Here is a 23060-nt window from a genome sequence, read left to right as displayed (position 1 = left end):
TGTATGTATGCATGTATGCATGTATACATGTATGCATGCATGCATTCATGTATGCATGTATGTATGTATGTATGTATGTATGTATGCATGTATGCATGCATGTATGTATGTATGTATGTATGTATGTATGTATGTATGTATGTATGTATGCATGTATGTATGTATGTATGTGTGTGTATGTATGTATGTATGTATGTATGTATGTGTGTATGTATGTGTGTGTGTGTATGTATGTATGTATGTATGTATGTATGTATGCATGTATGCATGTATACATGTATGCATGCATGCATTCATGTATGCATGTATGTATGTATGTATGTATGTATGTATGCATGTATGCATGCATGTATGTATGTATGTATGTATGTATGTATGTATGTATGTATGTATGTATGCATGTATGTATGTATGTATGCATGTATGTATGTATGTATGTATGTATGTATGTATGTATGTATGTATGTATGTATGTGTGTGTATGTATGTATGTATGTATGTATGTATGTGTGTATGTATGTGTGTATGTATGTATGTATGTATGTATGTATGTATGCATGTATGCATGTATACATGTATGCATGCATGCATTCATGTATGCATGTATGTATGTATGTATGTATGTATGTATGCATGTATGCATGCATGTATGTATGTATGTATGTATGTATGTATGTATGTATGTATGTATGTATGCATGTATGTATGTATGTATGTGTGTGTATGTATGTATGTATGTATGTATGTGTGTATGTATGTGTGTGTATGTATGTATGTATGTATGTATGTATGTATGTATGCATGTATGCATGTATACATGTATGCATGCATGCATTCATGTATGCATGTATGTATGTATGTATGTATGTATGTATGCATGTATGCATGCATGTATGTATGTATGTATGTATGTATGTATGTATGTATGTATGTATGTATGCATGTATGTATGTATGTATGCATGTATGTATGTATGTATGTATGTATGTATGTATGTATGTATGTATGTATGTATGTATGCTTTTTCTGTAGTGAGTGGCTTTCCTGAAATCAAGGCTTAAAATGACGCGTAATTGTTTTTATACCTAATTGATAACCTAATTATAGTAGAGTAAATCACCAGTTTCTCCATTGTGTCAGAGATACGTAACAACAACACCGAAACTAGAATAAACCTGACATTGAATAACACAGTATTCCCTGCAAATAGTTCGTCAAATTACTCTCTAACAAGACACTGTCTTTTTGAATTGGCGACTGCTTATTCTTAAATCAGTACTAATTTCTTTGTCGAACAGAACATTTATCAAATAAACGGTTGTTTGTTTGCCCTCTATCAAGTAGATTCATTTATGATTTACTGTGAAACACAGAACCATTTATAGTAGATGAAGATAATTCCTCCTATTTCGTAAAATTATAGTATTGACTAATTATTCATGTATTATTCATTAAATACATCACCTTTGTCATATTTGAATGCACTAATACATAAATAAAAACTGTCGATAAAGAACACTCATCATTTTTAGTCTTGTATTCAATGGAGCACAGTGTAATTTCTTACTCGTAACTTTATATCATTCCATGGTATTACATTCATTTGTTTCGGATACAATAATTCATCATTCATGTCAAATATTATGATTCCCAAAATGTCATGACAACAGATAGAAGAAAAGATATTATCAGATATACAGAGTCATTGTTTTATTTGTGTAGCTAGATAGTCCAATCTTTATGACATTATCATCATGCAAAAAAGGTCAGGTCAACAAGATAGATTGTCTAAAGGCCAGAGTTTACAAATTGATGTCATTACACAGACAACTACACATTTGGAAGCCATCACGTGTATTAATGACAGAAGTAGGGTACTTTATTCCAGGTGCATATCCTAATGACTTTCACCTTGAACTGACAGTTAAGTCCAACTCGAAATTCCACTTTTATCTTAGTAAATATTTGTATAAAATTCATCTAGCATGGCCGTCCAGAATATGTCGATTTATGCCTTGAAGTGAGTGTCAAAGCACTGCATAGCGTGAACATATATATCAACGCACGCGAGGTTTCCCTACGAGTCTAATATCAATGAAAATTTCTGTGCGCGCCCAAATATTCTATCAGCGAATCGTTCATTTAATTTGTTATCACTGTTATTATTGATGATTAAATATGACTAATTATGTAGAATATATTTTATTACTGGTAATCCATCACTTGAAATTAAAGATTATTGTTTAAACACTTTGAGATCTAGAATGTTTACCATTAATCGTTATACAGACATTCAAGACGTGCCTTGGACAAAAAGTAATCTTTGTTTTGGAAAGCGATATCTCTGATCATGTTTTACTGTTGTTCGGTACAAATACGTCTATGTACATGATTAGTATGCCATGTTATTGATGACGTAATGGAAACATCTAGTGCCATGATCGAACGTAATTGTTATGTCTTCGTTAGCTCGTTCAATTTGCCTATTCACGAGCCATTAACTTTTATTATTTGTAATAAATTGAGGTTATTAAATGATTTTGTCTCAAGTGAGTACGAATGTGTCTTTCTCGGCCTTCTACTGATAATTGAGTAGTTCTATCATTGTTAACTTTGTGTTGTCTTTATGGCAATCGTATTTGCCGTGGGCTGTGTGAGTACTTTGTATTGCCAACTCTGCTGTGAATTGACCATGTAATATCAGTCTATCGTCCTGGTAACCGCCGATATACCGTGTATCCCGGACGAATGTACGCTAAAACTATCAACGATTCATAATGACACCCGTACACCTGTCTACAAAGGAAAGTTCTTTAAACTGAAGTGCCTTCAAATACCTCTGTAGAAGTAAAGACAACATACTTGTAGGCATTTAAGAAGTTTAGAACGCAGCCAGAACTCGATACTGATAGATGTATTGCTATTCAGTACAGTTAGAATGTTTTCTTCTTGTTTGTTTTTTGACTTAGAGTAAGATTGGTCATGTCAATAAAGTGCAGTAGCCTGGTTGGGGTTGTATGTACTTGGCGACCTGTTTTAACGCGTGGGTCAATGACACAAGTACAATTTTGTTTGAAGGAGCCTCAGAATTTTTATAACGAAAGGTTTCAAATTGAAAGAGATTGGCAATTTTTTCAATATTTCCTGCCTATTGAAGGTGACCGGTGAGATGAAACTGATCACGTGTGTGACACAGGCAACCTGATGTACCTGGGTCAAATGTTAAACGTAAATCTGGAGATCGTATTGCACACAAAGTCAATAATATGTAGCTTCTATTATACCCTATGTAGTAATGAAGTGAAAGTTGTCCACGGTAACAACCGAGCAATTATCATAACAGTGTATTAAACTAAGGTGAATGGTAAAGTTGCATATTATGCGTGAGTGTGCTATCTATCTCTGTTTATAAGCCATTATTAAAGGTGTGCTTATTTCATAGAAAATGCTACTGATATCTCTTTTTTGTAAATTCTAGTTGAATATCTCGAAGTCCTTCAAATTTGGGATAAATTGACAGTCAGACCATTTAAATTTGCACTACCTGTATCTTGAGTATTATTTTGACAAAATCAGACAATCACCAATTTATTCACTAAACAATGTTAAAATACCTTGGACATGTTAACTCGGAGTCGGTTGCATCCATAAGCAGTACTGTACAGTAACAGGTTAACATCATAATTGCATTTGGGTACTGATTTTTAGGTGCGGACCCAAAAACTCAATTTGATTGGATTTATTGCACCATACTGTGTGTACGCACAAACATTATTTAGGCAACAGTCAAGTGATTCAATACTGTTGAGGGTGTACAATATGAGTAAGTCGTTATATTTAACAAAACAGTTTCAAGAAACATTCCAGTTGCACCTAGTGTTCAGCTTTAAATGCTCAAAAAACATTCATACATTTTCTGAATATATTTATACATGTAACAATAGCTATAATCAAACATGATTGGTAACATAAAGAGAAATAGGTATTATACTATACGTTTTTATGATACCTTGTTCTTATCGATTCGTTAAGGTTTTTACTATCTCTCACATCTAAGGACATAAACTTATCTTGGCCGTCTCTTTTCTTTCAAAATGTGTATCTTGCTTTCAATGCATGGAGAAACATGATTCCACTTAATTCTAAGGTTAAAGGCTAAAATATCCGGTTAGACGAATGTATATGTTTGGTTAGTTAGTTAGTTAACGATAATTCTAAACATTATATCGCCTTTTCTTTCTGAAATAGTAATTGGCTCTTAAATGTTACCAGGCTCATTCAAGTACTACATAAATGTGCCCAACCGAAAATTCAAATGGTATATTGGGAAAGTGATTAGTCTTAGAATCAATGGAAAAAACAGTTGCCGCTTAGTCTTTTGGTCTATGCGTAATTTAGCAAGCAGCATTTTTACCATTAAATCCTGTCCTTACGTGACGTTTAATATACACTTATCTTTCTTTCAATTATGTTGATATTCTTCCAATAAAGTGACATCAAAACTCACCGATCAAAACTTCATATATTTGAAGGATTAATTACGCTTGAATTTAGATTAAACTGCAATTGCACTGTACATGTACGTGTCTACTATTCTGAGAGTGATCATGACTGTGTGTAAGCTGAGACAATCTAGTCGTGATGATGCAGTATCACTGTATTCGGGGTGATTGTGGACCAGTTACTATCATACACTTGGGTAAAAACAAGTTGTGTATTTCCGATAGCCCGACAGATCCCAGTTTAAGCTGCTGACCCTAATAAACATTATTAAATGTGATATATATATGTGATGTGATATATATATGTGTATGGTGTAGGGGTGTAAAATACGGGTAGATTAGTAATAGTAAGCAACTACTGTATCGCCTTGACTTTTTGCCATCCCAACTCCATCCGCCGACTATAAGGGACTACGTATTTCCCAAGGCAGCACATTCAGCGTCCGATAAAGTGTCGATCATTATAATTAACGGGTAGCAATAATCTCCGTTCAGCCGTTAATGACATTTTGACTAGGTTTCCATGGATCTTCTCAGGCTGCAGGATAATTTCTCACGTCAATACCTCGATTTAATTTGGATACTAATGGCCGGCAAAAAATCTAGGGTTTATCTACTCTCATTCTGGTCGATTTCGTGTGTTCTAAAAGAGTAAATGTATTTGCTTTTTAAGGTATTGTCATTTGTTTGTCGAAATTATTACTTACTTCTCTATTTCTTGCAATAATGCATTTGTAATTCTTGATGTAAATTTCAGTCCACCAATTGTCATCGTTCGTATGGAAAGAAAGTGTTGAGTTATGGTTCCTTTATACTAGTAATAATATTGATGACAAGAGCAGATAAAAGTTACATGATCTGTACAATATAATACACATTAACTTGTATTTCTTTATTCTTTACAGGTCTCTATAGGCTTGAACAGTTACTAGAGGTAGCTGCAAACAGAAACTTTAATATAAAACCTTTACATTTACGCGGGGTTGCAGATGTAAGGCCTTTCTTGAGGAAGGTGATGGCGTCACAAAAGCTAAAAATCGTGATAGATACGACATCAATAACGAGAACAGAAACAGTACTTACACAGGTAAATATCTCTCTTTATGTAACTGATTGTCTGTCTGTCTGTCTGTCTGTCTGTCTGTCTGTCTGTCTGTCTGTCTGCCTATGTATGTATGTATGTATGTATGTATGTATGTATGTATGTATGTGTATGTATTTATGTAGGTATGTATGTATGTATGTATGTATGTATGTAAGTTTATCTAGTCCCTTTTTCCATTGACGCTATTGTTGTTCATATTTGTTCAATATCATATCAGAACAATTGTCATGTTATCATTATCCTAGCTATCAATACGTTGCATCACCAGTTCAACAAAGGGGCAAACATTATCAATTGAAAACAATGCTACATATGTTATACTTGTGTCCACTAGCATTCCTGTAGAAATCATCTTATATGTAGAACTCTACCTTATCCATAACTCATGGTTTGCTGCTAAAGTAGTCACCTACTTCTAAATGAGATCCCATTAATTAGTTAATTAGCATTCACATTTACCTTTTCGATGTCTTTGATAACCTTTAGATTGAAGGTTAATGGCCTTCACGTCCTCGGCTAATGGTTCAACATTTCGTTTTCCTCACTATCTAAGGTGTCTGATATTTTGCTCACCCCCCCCCCCCCCCGGTAGTATTTTGCACACAGTGTTTGTCCCTCTTGGGGACTTCCGGATTGGTGAGGTTCTTTAATTTCTGACCTATTCAATCCCTGTCCTTGAGGGGTACCAATTTTCGATGCATCATTTATGAGATTGATAAAGCAGAGATTAATATTACACGAGATAACAGTGAAAATGCATCAAAGTTGTAAAATGAGGCATTCGATCGATGTGATTGATCGCACGCTACTAATCCCTCTCTGCTACTTGCGAATTGCTCGACTTATTTTCCAGAATGATTCTTTTGTTTCTTTCGCTCTGTAGCCGCGTTCTCTAAGGGTAAACATTTTATGCAACCATTAAAAATTGATTCCCTTGATTATTTATGCTAGATTACATTTGGCGAACACATTTTCAATTCTCTTTGAAATGTTGATTACCCATGGTACACCAATACTAATTCTTCGATTGATTGTAATTAATACAGACTCTATCGAGATCAATTTTATGTGTGATTCCAGGGAAAACTTAGATACCAGAGCAATTAATGTTTTCTAAGGTTGACTTGTCACTTGGAAAGAGGCATGGTCCATCTGTGGTAGCATTAGTTCCATTAATTTGCCGTGTGTGTAGTAGGCGAAACAATAATAGTACATGCATTATCATTGTTAGTATACCATTTTAGTTTATTTTTAATTTGAAAAATCGAAATTGATTTGAAATTAAAAATTATATAATTACGTGACATTCTTGAGTTTGATGGCAATGAAACATAATCGAGTCACGCATTTCATAATTTAAGTCGAAAAAGAGCAATATATATTTCTGAATAACTGTAGTAACAATAATGAGTATACATAATGGTGGATATGATACGGTTTTCAGTATGACTCAGTGTCAACACATAATGTGAAACTCAGATATAGCAATACAGCGTTTTCTCTCCCGCTAAAAAAACAGCCATCGTATATTATATCAACCAAAGTGACATATTTGAGGATTGGATCCGAGAATGCCATCTGATCTGATCTCGGTCAAATGTCAAACGAGAACATCGGGGAATCCCATTTTTTTGTTATAGTACGTATTTCTCCACGCAAGTTGTCATGTTTGATTTACAAATGCCATATCCGTTGTCTGTGAAAAGCAGCAATTGGAAGAGGAAACTAGTAAAACCCCTTATCGTGGGGGAAATTGAGAGAGGAATTAAAGTGGACGCCATCCATTACGCATGGTCTTAATGGCCTGAAATGACGTGGCTATAATAGTGTATGACGCGATGCGATTCCACTTCAACATTCGTTTGATGAGTATAGTGTAACAGATACAGTAAGAAAGATAACAGACACATAGCGTAAGACATATAATTACTGATGCCATCGATAGATGCATGTAACTTATCTTACAGATAAGGGGCATAGACAACGCATTTAAGAAATGCGAATAGCTATCATTTCTTTATAGTAAGAGCTGCCAACATTGGGTATATGAACAAAGTGAGGGAAATGTACGGCTTATGATAACAGCAGAAATACTTGCCATCCTTGCCATTAAACAATGCTAATGAATATATAGTTCATTTGAAACACGCAACTGAATATTTTCGTGGAATTCGATCATGCAGATCCTACATTTCACATTTAATGTAGAAGCGAAATTAAAGATAAGATAAAAACAACTCGACTCGTATTTCACAATATAGTCTCATGGACAGCAACATTTGGAAGAGGTGTGTTCAAATTATATATAAGAGTAACATAGCCATAAATCATTCCATCTACAACCTGAATTTAGTTAATTTGTGAAAACGATATTATGATTTTTAATGACAAAAATCTAACAGCCACCATGGGTGTAGCATATATTAAGGATAATGACATATTAATTAAAAATGATTAGTACTTTTCCCAATATCAATCTACAAAATTAAAAACGTCATTTTTTGTCGGATATATGAGAACCCAATCATGTGAAACATTCAAATAACATCCATCATATTTCTGTACAACATATAATTTTTGTAATCGGTTCTTATTTAATTAGTCTTAGAAGTGTTATATTTACAAGTTTTGTAAATTGCAAGTATTTTGATAGACATTTTGAAATGACTTACAAAGCGAAACCATGACCGAACTATTAAAAACCATTGCCTACATCTGTGGTTGTACCAATACGTGAATGTATCAAAACCGTGTGAATTCTGTACATGGTGTTATTCGCACTTGGTTGAACAATTTAATAGAGCCTGAATTATTAACTGCATGTATTATATATATATATATATATATATATATATATATATATATATATATATATATATATATATATATATATATATATATATATATATATATTAAAGGTCTAAAACGTTGCAATTAATCATGCCCTGTTACACATTTTATTTGTGTATGCTCGGCTCAAAATTACTAACAAACATTTGATATACTTTTTCCTCTTTCATTACAGGCCTTACAACTTGGTATGGTGACTGAAGATTACCATTTCATAGTACTTGATTTTGTAAGTGTAAATGATTTACTTTACGTTTATCATTAAGCCTTCTCCACTCCTGGTTTCATGTGCGGTCTAGTATGTACCAATATAGGATACATATCCACTGTAATATCCATTTTTTGAAAGTTTGAAATAACAAGTTCATGACCCTACTTTTACCTTGTATTAGAGATGAGGTTGTACGGCGAAGGCAATATGTCTTCAGCTTATTCACGGTTGAACGATTCGAAGTTCAACGATTAATTAACATGCCACCATTTGCATGCAACACAGCTCATATACAGTTATTATCCTGTGAAGGTTATGAATATTAATGAGATGGTCAAGGTTATTGCAAAGCTCAGGCCCTTTAACTGAATGGTTGATATTAACACGTAGTCTACTATGAGACACTGGTAATCCAGCCCTGCTTTCGGTTTTCTAAGATAGAGGCAAACTTAAATTTATTGTTCTTCAATGTGATAGATTACACAAGTGGGTGGTAACAATTCCTCTGTTGTACTATTCTAATCACTCTGTGATCAGGATAGTGTAAACATGGAAATCCCAAAACACTACACTGCAAGTTTATGGAACTTGAACTCCCTACTGAGATTAAAGATTATAATTAAAGGAATGTCCATTCAATACCTTATCTTAGTTGTATCAACATGTTGCGACAACAGTTTAGTTTGTGTCTATCTTAATAGTAAATCGATGGAAGGCTCAAATACCAGAGTAATAACAACAAGTCCATTGTGTCACATTTATTTTTCCAATTTTGATTAAAGTACAAGTCCTTTATTAACAGAGACACGTCGGTTTATGACGGAGTCATACTTTGTTCTCTAGTTGGGATGATGTGAAATGTAATCGCTTTGGTGATTGTGTGATAACAGCTCTAGTAGCAGTGTGTACAATCCTTGAGAAAGTACATGTATGCAAGACTAGACTGTCTAGTGTTGTTGGCTGTGTTCTTGGAATGGTGTCTTGCTTTTAATACGCCAATTTGTGGATGCCCAAAAGTGTAACTGCACATGGTTCTGCTCCGTCCATCCGTGCGTAAATCTGTCAGTCGTTCTTCCATTAATGTTTCGGAATCGTTGAAGTCGATTGGTGATACTGTAGTGGACACATGTACATCAGCTTTTACCCAACCCTACCAAAATTAAACCTGCACTAGCGGCAACTGAATTTTTTTTTTCAAATGATCAAAGACAACTTGGTCGACCACTTATTTTTAAAAGACAACATATCTGTTAATTAGCGGTCAATGTCGTCTGCATAAGTGCAGTGGCAGAAAATAGTGCAAGAGTATACATGTAGTAATGAATTATTTGAAATAAAACCGTAACTGTGAAATTAGCGAATGTTAAAATATGAAATCAGGGTCTTACGTCTTCTGTGATCATCTCTTTCGAATATTCTGGTTCGAAAAATGTCAGAAGGATGTACGTGGCATAAGAGTTTCCCTTGTTAGTTTCCCTTCCCAGGATAGCTACCCTCAAATCACCACTAGTACCCCTCAGTATTTCAGTCATATGTGTGTCTATGTTATATTACATTACGTAGGCATCCGGTGGGTGACATCTTTTTCGAGTCAATAAAATTCTTTTCAATTCATTTCCTCCAGGATATAAAAAACATAAATATAGAAAATTTCAAATATGGTGGTGTGAATATCACTGGCCTAGCTATGATGAATGAAACCAATCCACAGTATGAAGGCTTCAAACACACTTGGTCCAAAATTACAAGGAAATACCCTGGTCAGATAAAAAACACAGGCTTCTTCGCGGTAAGTCATCGGTGAACAAAACATTCCTTAAACGTTCTTGATTTGCTTCCCTGTCAGTGTCGATGTCACAAAGTTTGGGATCAACACTGTCAGTTGTGAATGGGATCAAAAGTCTCATATGAATAGTACAACTGGCAACGTACTTTTTATTATTTATTTATTTATTTATTTATTTATTTATGTATTTATTTATTTATTTATTTATTTATTTATTTATTTATTTATTTATTTATTTATTTATTTATTTATTTATTTATGTGTTTGATTGTTTGTTTGTTTGTTTGTTTGTTTGTTTGTTTGTTTATGTGTATAACCTTTGTAAATGTAACTGTCTTAATATCTGGTGAAATTCATTCATTCATTATTTATTTATTTATTTATTAATCATTCATTCATTATATTGGGAAATTTAGTGGCTAATGTTTAAGTCTCAAAAATCCAAACTGCTATGATTATGCTAAAATTCGTTGGCTCGCCTCTTTTATTGATAGTTTGTGCACATCCTTGTGCTGGGAGGAAGAGCACAGCTATGCACCAGCTGTGTGCCTCGCAGCCCCTTTACAGGGTTTATTTTTTCACTGCCCTGGTACATGGGTGCGAAAAAATAGAATTCAGTTTTAATGAGTAATTTGCATAATTAATGGTTTTGGTAATTAGGCTATATATTAAGAAAGCAAGTTTCAAATTCAATATAATTTGGCACAGACATCAACCATAACAAAATACACATACCCTATAAAGCCTGTTGGCATAGTTTTTATTTTTTATGATTAATGTGCATAATTAATTATTTCGGTAATTGGGTTATATTTTGATAAAAATTCATCCCAACAATGTATGTAGGAGCAAAAACCTATGGTTTGCCCTTAGCTACCGTAAGTGCAAACCATTCAGCTTAAATCTGGTTTTCAATTTCAAATAACATGTCTTCTTTGTTCTTTTCACAGTTTCAGTCAGCGTTGATATACGACTCTCTTGCAGTGATAACAGAAGCTTTCAAACTCATGCATGAAGATAAGACAGAAATTTCATCTAAAGCATCACAATGTGACATTCAGCGTTTTAAGCAGTGGAGCGATGGTCAGACGTTTCTCAATTACCTTAAAAAGGTATTGTCATTGTGTTTCATTTGTACATTTTTGATAAGTGTTGGAGTAAAGTGTAAATATCTTTCATATATTTTCATGGTTTATTTTGATAATGAAATAAGAGGGTAATAACACTCTTTGGTGTTGGTGATGGAAGTGTATGTGTGTACCCGATGTATATGATCGAAGAGGTAATGGTGATGATGTGATTGATGAGACTGTAAGAGTGTGATTGGGTTGTAGTGGGGCTGGTCATGATGGAGATGATGGGTGTGTTGGTGATGACAGTGGTTGTTTTTGTGGTGATGGTGGTGGTGGTGGTGGTGGTGGTGGTGGTGGTTGTGTTAGGATGATGATTGTAGTGATTGAAGTGGATGGGTTGATACAGTAATAGATCAATGGAATGGTAATGTACCAGTGGTGGTGGTGGTGGTGGTGGTGGTGGTGGTGGTGGTGGTGGTGGTGGTGGTGAAGATTAGGGTAGTGGTTGGTTGTGCATATTTAATATTAGTAGTGGTTGTGTTCGCTGTAATCAATTATCAATTACTAATTATCAATCTATCAACCAGTCAACCAACTAACCAATCAATCCATCTAACTACTTATCTCTCAAACACCCTACCAACCAACCAACCAACCGACCGACCAACCAACCAACCAACAAACAAACCAACCAATCAATCAACCAACCAACCAACCAACCAACACGTCAGTCAGTTAGCCAGCCAGTCAGTCAGTCAGTCAGTCAGTCAGCCAGCCAGTCAGTTAGTTAGTCAGTCAGTCAGTGAGTGACAATGAGCGAACCAAGAGCTGATGAAGTATGAACACAATAGGGTGATTATTTATTCAGCACAACTACAAATGAAAATTAGATGATTATATTTGCATCTTTTCAAAACAGGTGGACGCCAATGGGTTAACAGGGAGATTACAATTCGACGACCTTGGACGGAGGAAAAATTACTACATTGATTTATTAAGCCTGATACCCGATCCTGTCAGTGGCCAAACTAAATTTGACAAGGTAAGTTACATTACCCATAACACAATTGATATATGTATTTCATTTGTAAAGATGTGCTTGTGAAAATAGACATTTTGATTGGCGACATACAACTATTAAGCTATTAACTATTCATAACAGCTTTACAGCAAAACTAAAAGTGACAAAAATAAGACCTTATTTTAAGAATCGCGAGCCTCGGGCTCCTATGCGGCGAAAACCAATTTTTTTGAACACACTATGGATGCGCCAAAATAACTTTGCTTCTCAGCAGAAACTGGATCATATATGATTTATGCAGCACTCCCCCATCCCACCCCCACCCCCACCACACCCCACCCCTCCATGTGAACTCTGCTGTCATGTGCAATGCAAACGAACTAAATCCAACATGCCGGTCAGATGTTGAATTGGGTATTCACATCGCAACGCGAAGCATCTGTTTTGTCAATATGTGTACAGAACGATCCCCTGAATGAATTCTAAGCTAACACCATTGCACAAAGTACACGTACATAGCATTGCATAACTTGAATGAATTCTAAGCTAAACCACTGCACAAAGTGTACATGCATAATATACCCTGAATGAATTTTAAGCTAAAATCATTACACAAAGTGTACATACATAACATACCCTGAATAAATTCTAAGACCAATTCACAAAGTACACATACACAAACCTACTGGGAGCAAATCTGCTATAGCATAGCTTATTAGTGCTTCACTATTCACAAAGACGTGTGGTAACCCGGACTGTACCGGCAATCCAATGTTTTACTTACAAAATATGATGTCATGTGTCATCTATATTAAATCTGAATATCTGAAGACGCTCAACCATTCAATAGTCATGTGATAAGTTAACATGATTTGATGATTGGGTTAATATAAGTATATTTCAATAGGAAACAAAAGTGACCTCTAAATTCCATAAGATTACAAATTGTGCTCTCAAAAAAAACATAAAGATTACAAACTGTGCTTCTGTAACAATTTAGAAACTGATGAATGATTTCGATAATTATTTACATTGTAGATTGGAACATGGAATTCAAGTGCACCCAAACAATTCTCAATAGGAAGGGATGGTACTATTGTTGAACCCGAGGGTGATATCTTAAACAAAACTCTTATAATTACAACGATAGAAGTAAGTTATATAACTTATAACTTTGTCCATTTGGGAGAAATATGTATGTATGTATGTATGTATGTATGTATGTATGTATGTATGTATGTATGTATGTATGTATGTATGTACATTGTATGTATTATGTATCTATGCATGTATGTATGTATGTATGTATGTATGTATGTATGTATGTATGTATGCATGCATGCATGCATGCATGCATGCATGTATGTATGTATGTATGTATGTATGTATGTATGCATGTCTGCATGTCTGTATGTATGTATGTATGTATGTATGTATGTATGTATGTATATATGTATGTATGTATGTATGTATGTATGTATGTATGTATGTATGTATGCATGTATGTATGTATGTATGTATGTATGTATGTATGTATAATGATACAGAGTGTAATATCACTCTTCTTGCAGTTAACTAATGTTCATAGTTACTAAAGTTTAGCAATTAGGTGAGTTATGTATATAGTCACATAAACCTTCATTTTGTTGTCCATTTGGGAGAAATTCAGTTTCATACATCACCCGGTCTTTAATTTTTGGATGAACCTGATTCAAAGGCGAGTAATGATGTTTATGATCAATGCAGTTGAGTGTATTAAAGATAGCTAGAAACCGTAAGAATGTCGTTCTCGTCTCTCATTTTAAAATGTACATTGATTTCTTTTTTCAAAATCTTTATTTTTTTCAGGCGGAGCCATATTATATGTTAAAGAAAAATGCCGATGAATTTACGGATGAGCAAGACAAATATGAGGGTTACTGCGTTGATCTTTTGAAAGCAATATCGAGTGAACTTAAGTTCAAATACAAATTCAAATTGGTTTCAGATGGCAAATATGGTGGTTACGATATAAAAACTGGCCAATGGGATGGCATGGTCAGAGAACTTATAGACGGTGTAAGTGTTATTTTGTACGTTATCTTTATCACAGACACAAGTGGGCCTGAGTACTTGCATCAAAATATACAGAAGTAAAGACAATATTCGATTGTGTTGTTGGTCAGTGAAACATGGAGAATTATTTTGGGGATTTCTTAATTTGTAACTCAATAAGTTCATTAAGATATAGTTGTGTACAAAGAAATCCACTGATGATTGTCTTGAAGACATGTGGAAACTTATTTTAGTACATGGTGTGTACTTATATGTTTGTTTTATACCAGTGGCCATTTTTTATACCAGTGGCCATTTAAACTCAGTGCACTCATTCAAATTCCTTTCTGTACCGTATCGATTTTGTAGAATTTGGCACTAATCATATCATATTGCATAAGAAACTGTGGAAACAGACACACTCAAAAAACTTGTTATGCTGTTTGTGATTTTTGTGATTACTCAGCACTAGCTGTAAACAAACAATACATTCCCGCAAAATATTACAAAGTTTTTTGTCAGTTAACATGCGGCATTTTCTTTGCAGGAAGCTGATGTAGCTGTGGCCCCGTTAACTATTACTTCTCAGAGAGAACAATTCGTCGAATTCACAACTCCATTTATGAACCTAGGAATCAGTATTATGATCAAGAAACCCCAGAACACTAAACCTGGCGTATTTTCCTTTTTGCACCCCTTATCCCACGAGATCTGGATGTGCATTGTATTTGCATATGTCGGTGTCAGCGTGGTGCTGTTTCTGGTTAGCCGTTTCAGTCCCTACGAATGGCACACAGTGGATGCTCCTCCACCACTGTTTGGTGATTCTGGGGATCGACAAGAGATGGCCAATGATTTTGGAATCTTTAACAGTCTCTGGTTTTCATTGGGTGCTTTTATGCAGCAAGGATGCGATATTTCGCCAAGGTTGGTTGATTGGTGTGCATGATACATTAACAACATCATGGTGAATACATACAAGTAGTGTAGACAGAACTATGAACACTAGTCTATCTGCTAGACCTCGGGTGTTCTTCCGATACAATACGACGCACGACCGAACATCGCTATCGAGGATTTTTCAACATTCATATTTCTACTGATAAATTTCATATAATTTCCATTTAATAAATTGAATTCTTAAAAAAAATATGTTTGCAAACGATACTTTGACCTTTCATCGACATTTATGTCATAACATGTTCTCAGCCATATTAAGCATACTCATTATTTCAATGTTTTCAATTAAGCGAATTTGTGACGTTTCAGCTAATAACTGAAGATTGTAGTGAAATAACAAAGTAGATTTAGTATTGCTTTGACAAGCAGGGTACAAGTTTATACACGTCAGATGTTTCATAGAGATTATTGCCTTTCTTACGACTCTCACTTTCTTTCACTCATGGTTTCTAAAAAACTGTGGAAATGATAAGTTCTTGTTGTTGTTTCTTTTGTGCTTAGATCGTTGTCTGGACGTATTGTCGGTGGTGTTTGGTGGTTCTTTACTCTGATCATCATCTCATCATACACGGCTAATTTAGCTGCCTTTTTAACAGTCGAAAGAATGATCTCCCCCATCGAGTCTGCAGACGACCTAAGTAAACAGACAGAAATTGCTTACGGCACTGTCTATTCTGGGTCGACTAAGGGGTTCTTTGAGGTGAGTTACATCGAGCATGCAGGCAAGGTGATTTCCCAGATGGCTACTATATTATTTAAAGACAATATATAATATGAGATTACCCAGCAGAAAATATCAACCATTATCCAGCATCATACTTTTAATGCAACGTACTTCAATAAAATACTTTCCCCCACTGCATGATGAAGATATGATAAAAGCTACATGTACGTTACCGGAGAATTGATAAATATATTAATCATAATGACATGTATCGTTATATATGTATTACATAAGATTGAAGAAACGTGTACATTGGAAAGTGGCCTACTTATTATCCTCTCCTTGCTAACGTGCTGCATTCTTTTGTGGTCACAGCCTCGCTTTCAAGATCTGAATTTGGCTCTTGTGCATGTTAGCGCCCCGTATATGTGCCTTCTCAAAAATGGTATCATGACACTCATTTGGCAGCGTACAGAAACATAGTCGGAAAGAGCATTGATCACCATTCACTGCTCAAAATTCATTTTGCTTATAAGATGAAACAAAGTGCACGTGATATTACATAGAAAACTAACTGCCTGTGGCGTAAAATACTTAATACAAATAATAGCAAAATATTCTTCTATGGGTGTTTTAATAGACAACCAAAGTTGACGTTTATAAGAAGATGTGGGCCTATATGAGTGAAGCCGAAGACGTCTTTGTTGACACTATACAAGATGGTATCTCAAAAGTTCGAAGTTCCAAAGGCCGATATGCATTTCTACTGGAATCCACTATGAATGATTATGTTAATCAAAGGAAACCATGTGATACCATCAAAGTAGGGGATAACTTAAACTCAAGAGGATACGGCATTGCCATGAGAAAAGGATACCCCCTTAAGTATGTTAAATTATTTATAAGTTTAATTATCTATAAGTTTAATAATTTTTTGTGATGTGTGAAAGTGTTTGGAATGAATTTGATGGAAAATGACGTAGGTCAAGTTGCTGAAATGCCGAATGAACACAAAACCCTAAAAGAAATTTGAGAAATGGACAAAAAATGACGTTAATCAATAACACAAATCTTATCATACACCTCGATTTGAATATACAAAGAATGGTGTGGGCATCTAATATAATAATAGACAACTTGTCGGGCATATCAAATCAAATTCAAGCGGCACATCAAAGAATAGTAAAAGTGGTGTTCATTTATTAATCATATGATGATGTTGTTATTCATCACCAAGAGACCCAGTATCACCATTAAAACTTTAATGCGAATACCCGTAAGCTGGATGTTGTATGTCTGTAAGTGTCTTCTGTTTTGTTTCAGAGAAAACTTCACTCTTGCCATACTCCGATTACGAGAGGACAGTGTTTTGCACAAACTTGAACAAACATGGTGGTTTGAGAAAGGTGAATGTGGACCTCCTGATGCCAAATCACAGGTGTGTGTGTCATCAGTACATTGCATACACGTTTTAGTGATTAGTTATCACACTTTGAAGATCAGTAGACCCATACGAATGTATGTTATATAATCAAATTTGCATTTTTTGCCAAAGGCAAACTTAACCAATTTCAAAATGAGGTAAAGGAATTAAATGTGGCTATTTTACCAGCCAAAGTATGTTCTGGGTTTCCTATGGGTAAATATACGTGATCTTTTTTCATTATATAAAGTGCGAGGAACAGTAACATAAGTTTGTACCATCCCCTTATATTGCAGGAGACGGCCAGTGAATTGCGTCTAAGCAATGTTGCTGGTGTATTTTATATTCTTGTCGGTGGACTGGGACTTGCTATGCTTGTGGCACTGATGGAATTTTGCTACAAATCAAGGAAAGAAGCAAGGAAAGCTAAGGTAACATTGCCTACTCTATATACGTTACGTTTTTATCAAATGGTGTATATATTGTAATGTAAATAGAATTATCTGTAATTGCAATAAGATGTTAAAGTAGTTTATCTAACAGATTGCTTGAGTGATCGACGATTTCAAATGTATGTATGTATGTATGTATGTATGTATGTATGTATGTATGTATGTATGTATGTATGTATGTGTGTGTGTTTATTTGTTGGTTTGTTTATGTTAGGTCTACTTGCGTATCCGTAAACACCTGGTTATGCTTTGCTTGATTTCAGACCAGTTTATCCATTGCTATGAGAGCGAAAGCACGAATGTCAGTCAAAGGTGATAACGTTAATGTGTCAACGCCTGAGTTTACTAAGTCACTGTCCACTGTCCCTATTTCAAGGACAAATAATGTAAGTTACTAAAAACCTTACAGAATTATAATCACGTCATACCATATCAGTACAATGTCTTGATTGCATGGCAAATATGATATGTACACTGCAGCACAAGACATCAAAGTTAACGCCACATGATCCGTTTTCATTTTATTTTACCAATTCTCAAATTTAAAAATGGCACAACTATATATATGACTTGAATAAAAAACAAAAAATTGTTTTCCCTTAGAATTAAAATAACTACTAATTTTCCCAATTCGTTATAACCTACTTTGTCCATCAGCACACTTATATTTATCGATATGAATTATTAATAAATATAAAAGAAGTAAACAAAGTCCCTCCTTTGTTTTTCCATATATTTACACTTTAATGTACTAACCGAGTTGCTTGTCTGATATCATATCATTCCACTGTTTCTATGGTTTACAACAGTTAAGAACATCACAAAAGGTAATTAATGTTTACGCAGTGTCATTCTGAAGTATATTATGCATGCTGCTGCATGTTGCCAATGTTAATTCAAAATGAAGTCATCCATCCATCTTGGTGTTGCTTTCTAATGTCATTTCTGAGTCTTGTGTCCCAGTCATCTGCACGAATTCGTGAAGTTATTTATTGGTGGTGTATGTTTGTCTGTAAAGAATCCGCTATAGCGTGTTACCATTGGAAAAAGAAAACATTTAGTTGTAGAGATGTTACATGTAAGACCAACAGGTGTGCTTAACGCTTGTGCTGGAAGACGAGTAACCTATCCTTGTATATATGTGCATATAATATAGGCTTATATAAAACGCAATCTCATTCGTAAATATTTCCAAATAACTCATCTGTAACCTTTTACGTTTAACTAATATACTCCAGGTTAGAAATTAACATTTTACATAATGTTACAAAGTGAACGACACCAATGCAAAAAATGAATAAAGTATATCATTCTTCAATTAGATCATAAAACTTACACAAATTAACCAAACTCAATTCCAGGCCATGACGCACATTTAAATATTTTGATGATTTGAAGAGTTCTGTCTTTAGCAAGTTACTATTTCACTGGGAAGCGCAGATGTGAGCTTGTGATGAGAGGTTTTGTTTTGAACAATGTCTCTCTGAATTTATTATATCTTTAGGGAGGTTCGGGGAATCCATTTGCTCGAAAAAGTTTAACTCACTCTCCAAGTGAAGAAGATTTGCTAGCGAAAGGAAAGATGGAAGAAATCTACCTTAAAGAAAGTATCTAACACTATGATTTTACTTTTTTCTAAAAGATTTGTTGGTCAATATTTATAATATCATGAGTTTAAATAGATATGGGTAATCTAAATATCAGCAAGGGTTAATAAAACTTGAATCTTACACTTCCATTGCACTTTATACTTTAGTTGCTCATAAAAAGACACATTACTGAAATGGACTAATCCCACATACTTTCTAGACCAACACTTAATGTATCAAAAGGGCGCATGATAGAATTCAAATTGTTTCATTTAGCTCAAAAGCATTTAAAAGCATGATACATTCTGTAAATGACATTTTGGAGATCTGGAGATCTATCGCATGCTTTGCTGTTTGTTATTGTTGTAAAAGAAAGATTCAAACGATGCACGATTAGACGTAATCTCTTCAAAAGATCACAAAGCGCAGCAACCAAAACCATTCAGCATGCTGTAGCTTGTCAAACGTTATAATGTGTTGATAATTGTCTGAAAATGTCTAAGATCTGCTTTTGAATGTTTTTGTAAACAGGAACAGCGCCCCAAAATTATTTTGACCACGCCAGAATTAAAGGTAAAAGCGCATCACCGTTTCACCACCAATGGCAAGTGTGCTCAAAATAATACATGTGTAGTATATGTAGTATTGTGTCTCCCTCGTTCGATGACCGGAGTTGTCATGGAAATGTTTAGACGTGTACTCCATTGTACATTCAAGAATGATAGGGGTCGGTATTTGTTTAAGAGCTTAAATAATATCAGCATCGCCTTTTGAGGTGAAAAAAGAAGAAACCGACTCGTTTGTGTCGGACTGTTCCGTGCAATGTATGATTAAACACAGTATATAACAATGACATACACACATACATACATACATACATACATACATACATACATACATACATACATACATACATACATACATACGTATTTTATGTGGTTATAAATTGGCCTTTTCGTGCACGTCTTGATTAATAATATATTTGAAAGGTTCCCTGTATTGCCAGTGATTGTGAATAAGGTTCCCGCACATTGACAAGTAAAATGTCACAGAGTTTATCATTAGTTGGTAAATTTATCGATTTTATACAATGGTGTTTTGCACTGGTCCCGAGGATTTAATCCATGAGGTCAGACTAATACATATACTAGCTGCATTGTGTTTTAACCCAAGGCCCTGAACTAACACAAATTATATATACATTATGCAACAGCACTATTGAAGAGAATTTTTTTGTTTTGTTTTTGTTTTATGTCGAGGAGGGGGGTGATGTTGTTAATGATCTTCTTGTTGTTGTTGTTGTTGTTGTTGTTGTTGTTGTTGTTGTTGTTGTTGTTCCTCTTTCGATTATTAACGTGTTCAATGAAACTTATCATGTTCAATCTTATATTTCCTTATACGCGTACGTTGATGGTATATCGTTCAATTCCTTTGACAGAGCAAATTATAATACAGTAATAGTGTATTGACTTTTGGATCATGTAACAGATACCTTGTACTGGATACATTTAGTTCACAGTCATTTCGAGTTTTGGTGTGTTCGATGCCTGTGCAATATGTCATATGAATGTACCAAAATAAAGACATTGCATGTACATAATAACATTCTTTTTAAAAAGCTATATACTGATAATGTCTTTCTTTTTATTTGTTTTCCATTGTCCATACAGACTCTCCATATTGATGGCTTAGACACCTGTAATGGCACTAATGCGCAAACTCAAGTCTGACGTCACCGAGACCGGAGTTCAGAAAAAGTAGCGGAGCATATTTGGAAGAATCTTCTTTTTTGTATCTAGCTAGTAACTGACCATCGTCACAGCTCACATTATAGTTGCACTAATCCTGGAGATTGTCTCATGATATAGCCATGAGACCGATCATATAGTCTTAAGTTTATTTTAAAAACATTTTGATAATTTCGACGACTGAATTGAAATTACATAATTCATATTTAAGAGATTTAATTACACGTTGTGTGAGAATGTCCATATAACTGATATGTTAATTATTAAACCATAGTAATCTTCTAATAAAAACTCGTTTCTTGTTTAATTTGGCATGATGTAAGTACATATATGGGCGTTTATGTCTATGTACAGCAAATTTCAAATTACCGTACAGCTTCTCTCTTTGATACAACCATGTAGCAGCTATTAAATACGAAACTACACATGCCACAGCAAAGATTGAAGAATGTACAGTTTCTTGCAACATTTTGTTTAAACGAAATGAATTGATGTGCCACCATGCAGACATCAAATGCCGTCGTCAAAACAATGGCGTCCGCGTGTCTGCTGCCTCTTGCTGAAGTACGTTTATTCAAATGGTTTATTTCATTTGGACACACTGTAGCAATAAATTGTATATTGCTGTTACAGTGTAGCATATGAAGTTTCTTATAGAGATATGCGTGGTTTTATCAAACAGAGAAGCTGAACGGTATATTGAACATGTTGTTTTGCGTGTCTGCTTTTGTGTCAACGTATGTCTGTATGTAAGTTTTTGTATATATCTGCGTAATTGTTTATTTATGAGCCTGCATTTTCGTGATGGTCGAGCGAACAGTGTTTCTTGTACTGTGAAAAAAAATCGTAGCATGCAATCTTGCTGCCTTTCTAAAGACTAAAAATGAACACGATTGTATGAAGACAACACTGGTATCTGTGAAGTGTTGATTTTCTCTTCTCATGTTAACTATCGAAAGAACTGGCCATCATGAAAACACTTTGAGGTTGCATTATACCGTCTTCTTTTGAAAAAAACACGTACAAAATTTTGGCAATCTTCATGCAGATCAGTGATTGATAAGATTACTTTCAAAATTTTGTCTAAGTGCTGGAAGTACAGAGTCGAGGTAAATAAAGAGATGAAGAGAACAAAACATTTTATATTACCACTCAGAACGACAGAAAATAAAGGGCCAGATTGTAAAAAAGTCTGTGATATGTGAGAACAAAACACGATAGCCCCCCCCCCCCCCCCCACCCTCTACTATACAATGTGTGAGCGAACTGCATATACTATTGCTACCTTTAAACCAACACCGGCTGCAACTGGTACAAACTATCATCAATCATCAACTAAAGATATGTTCGCTAAATGTTCTTCAATAACTTATTAAAAGACCTTTGATTGGTCGAAATGGTGGTCGATTTTATCGGTTGGTCTAACTCTTGGGCGAATGCTTGATGTTGAATCCGGCAACATGTTAGTTTGACTTCTCCACATACTTATGCATGTATGGTAATGCTCATTAAATATTCAATAGTCGGGACACAAGCTAGGTCATTCACTTTTAGTAATAGCAATCCTCATGTATTATTTCACAGCAGTGTGTCTCGTGAATGATTACGTTTTTGTGTGCGTCGATGGAGGCAGTGATCTGTA

General features: G+C 34.7%; 1 protein-coding gene across 1 annotated transcript in view; it reads left to right on the top strand.

Annotated features, from left to right (window-relative positions):
- LOC144439281 (glutamate receptor 4-like) overlaps positions 1–21681 on the top strand; it is a 28389-nt gene extending 6708 nt beyond the window's left edge. The window contains exons 2-18 of the mRNA XM_078128558.1: positions 5408–5589; positions 8633–8686; positions 10293–10457; positions 11405–11566; positions 12447–12569; positions 13587–13700; positions 14397–14606; positions 15130–15509; positions 16044–16242; positions 16847–17091; positions 17530–17644; positions 17926–18060; positions 18345–18467; positions 18891–18908; positions 19586–19688; positions 20202–20243; positions 21341–21681. Coding sequence (XP_077984684.1) covers positions 5408–5589; positions 8633–8686; positions 10293–10457; positions 11405–11566; positions 12447–12569; positions 13587–13700; positions 14397–14606; positions 15130–15509; positions 16044–16242; positions 16847–17091; positions 17530–17644; positions 17926–18060; positions 18345–18467; positions 18891–18908; positions 19586–19688; positions 20202–20243; positions 21341–21354 — 2384 coding nt within the window. The 3' untranslated portion in view covers positions 21355–21681. The remainder of the gene's footprint in view (positions 1–5407; positions 5590–8632; positions 8687–10292; positions 10458–11404; positions 11567–12446; positions 12570–13586; positions 13701–14396; positions 14607–15129; positions 15510–16043; positions 16243–16846; positions 17092–17529; positions 17645–17925; positions 18061–18344; positions 18468–18890; positions 18909–19585; positions 19689–20201; positions 20244–21340) is intronic.
- The last annotated feature ends 1379 nt before the right edge of the window (positions 21682–23060 follow it).

The sequence above is a fragment of the Glandiceps talaboti genome, chromosome 8 (genome assembly GCF_964340395.1).
Source record: "Glandiceps talaboti chromosome 8, keGlaTala1.1, whole genome shotgun sequence".
Classification (NCBI taxonomy): Eukaryota; Metazoa; Hemichordata; class Enteropneusta; family Spengelidae; genus Glandiceps; species Glandiceps talaboti.
The sequence above is the reverse complement of the archived record's forward strand: the minus strand, read 5'-3'. Positions and strand labels throughout refer to the sequence as shown.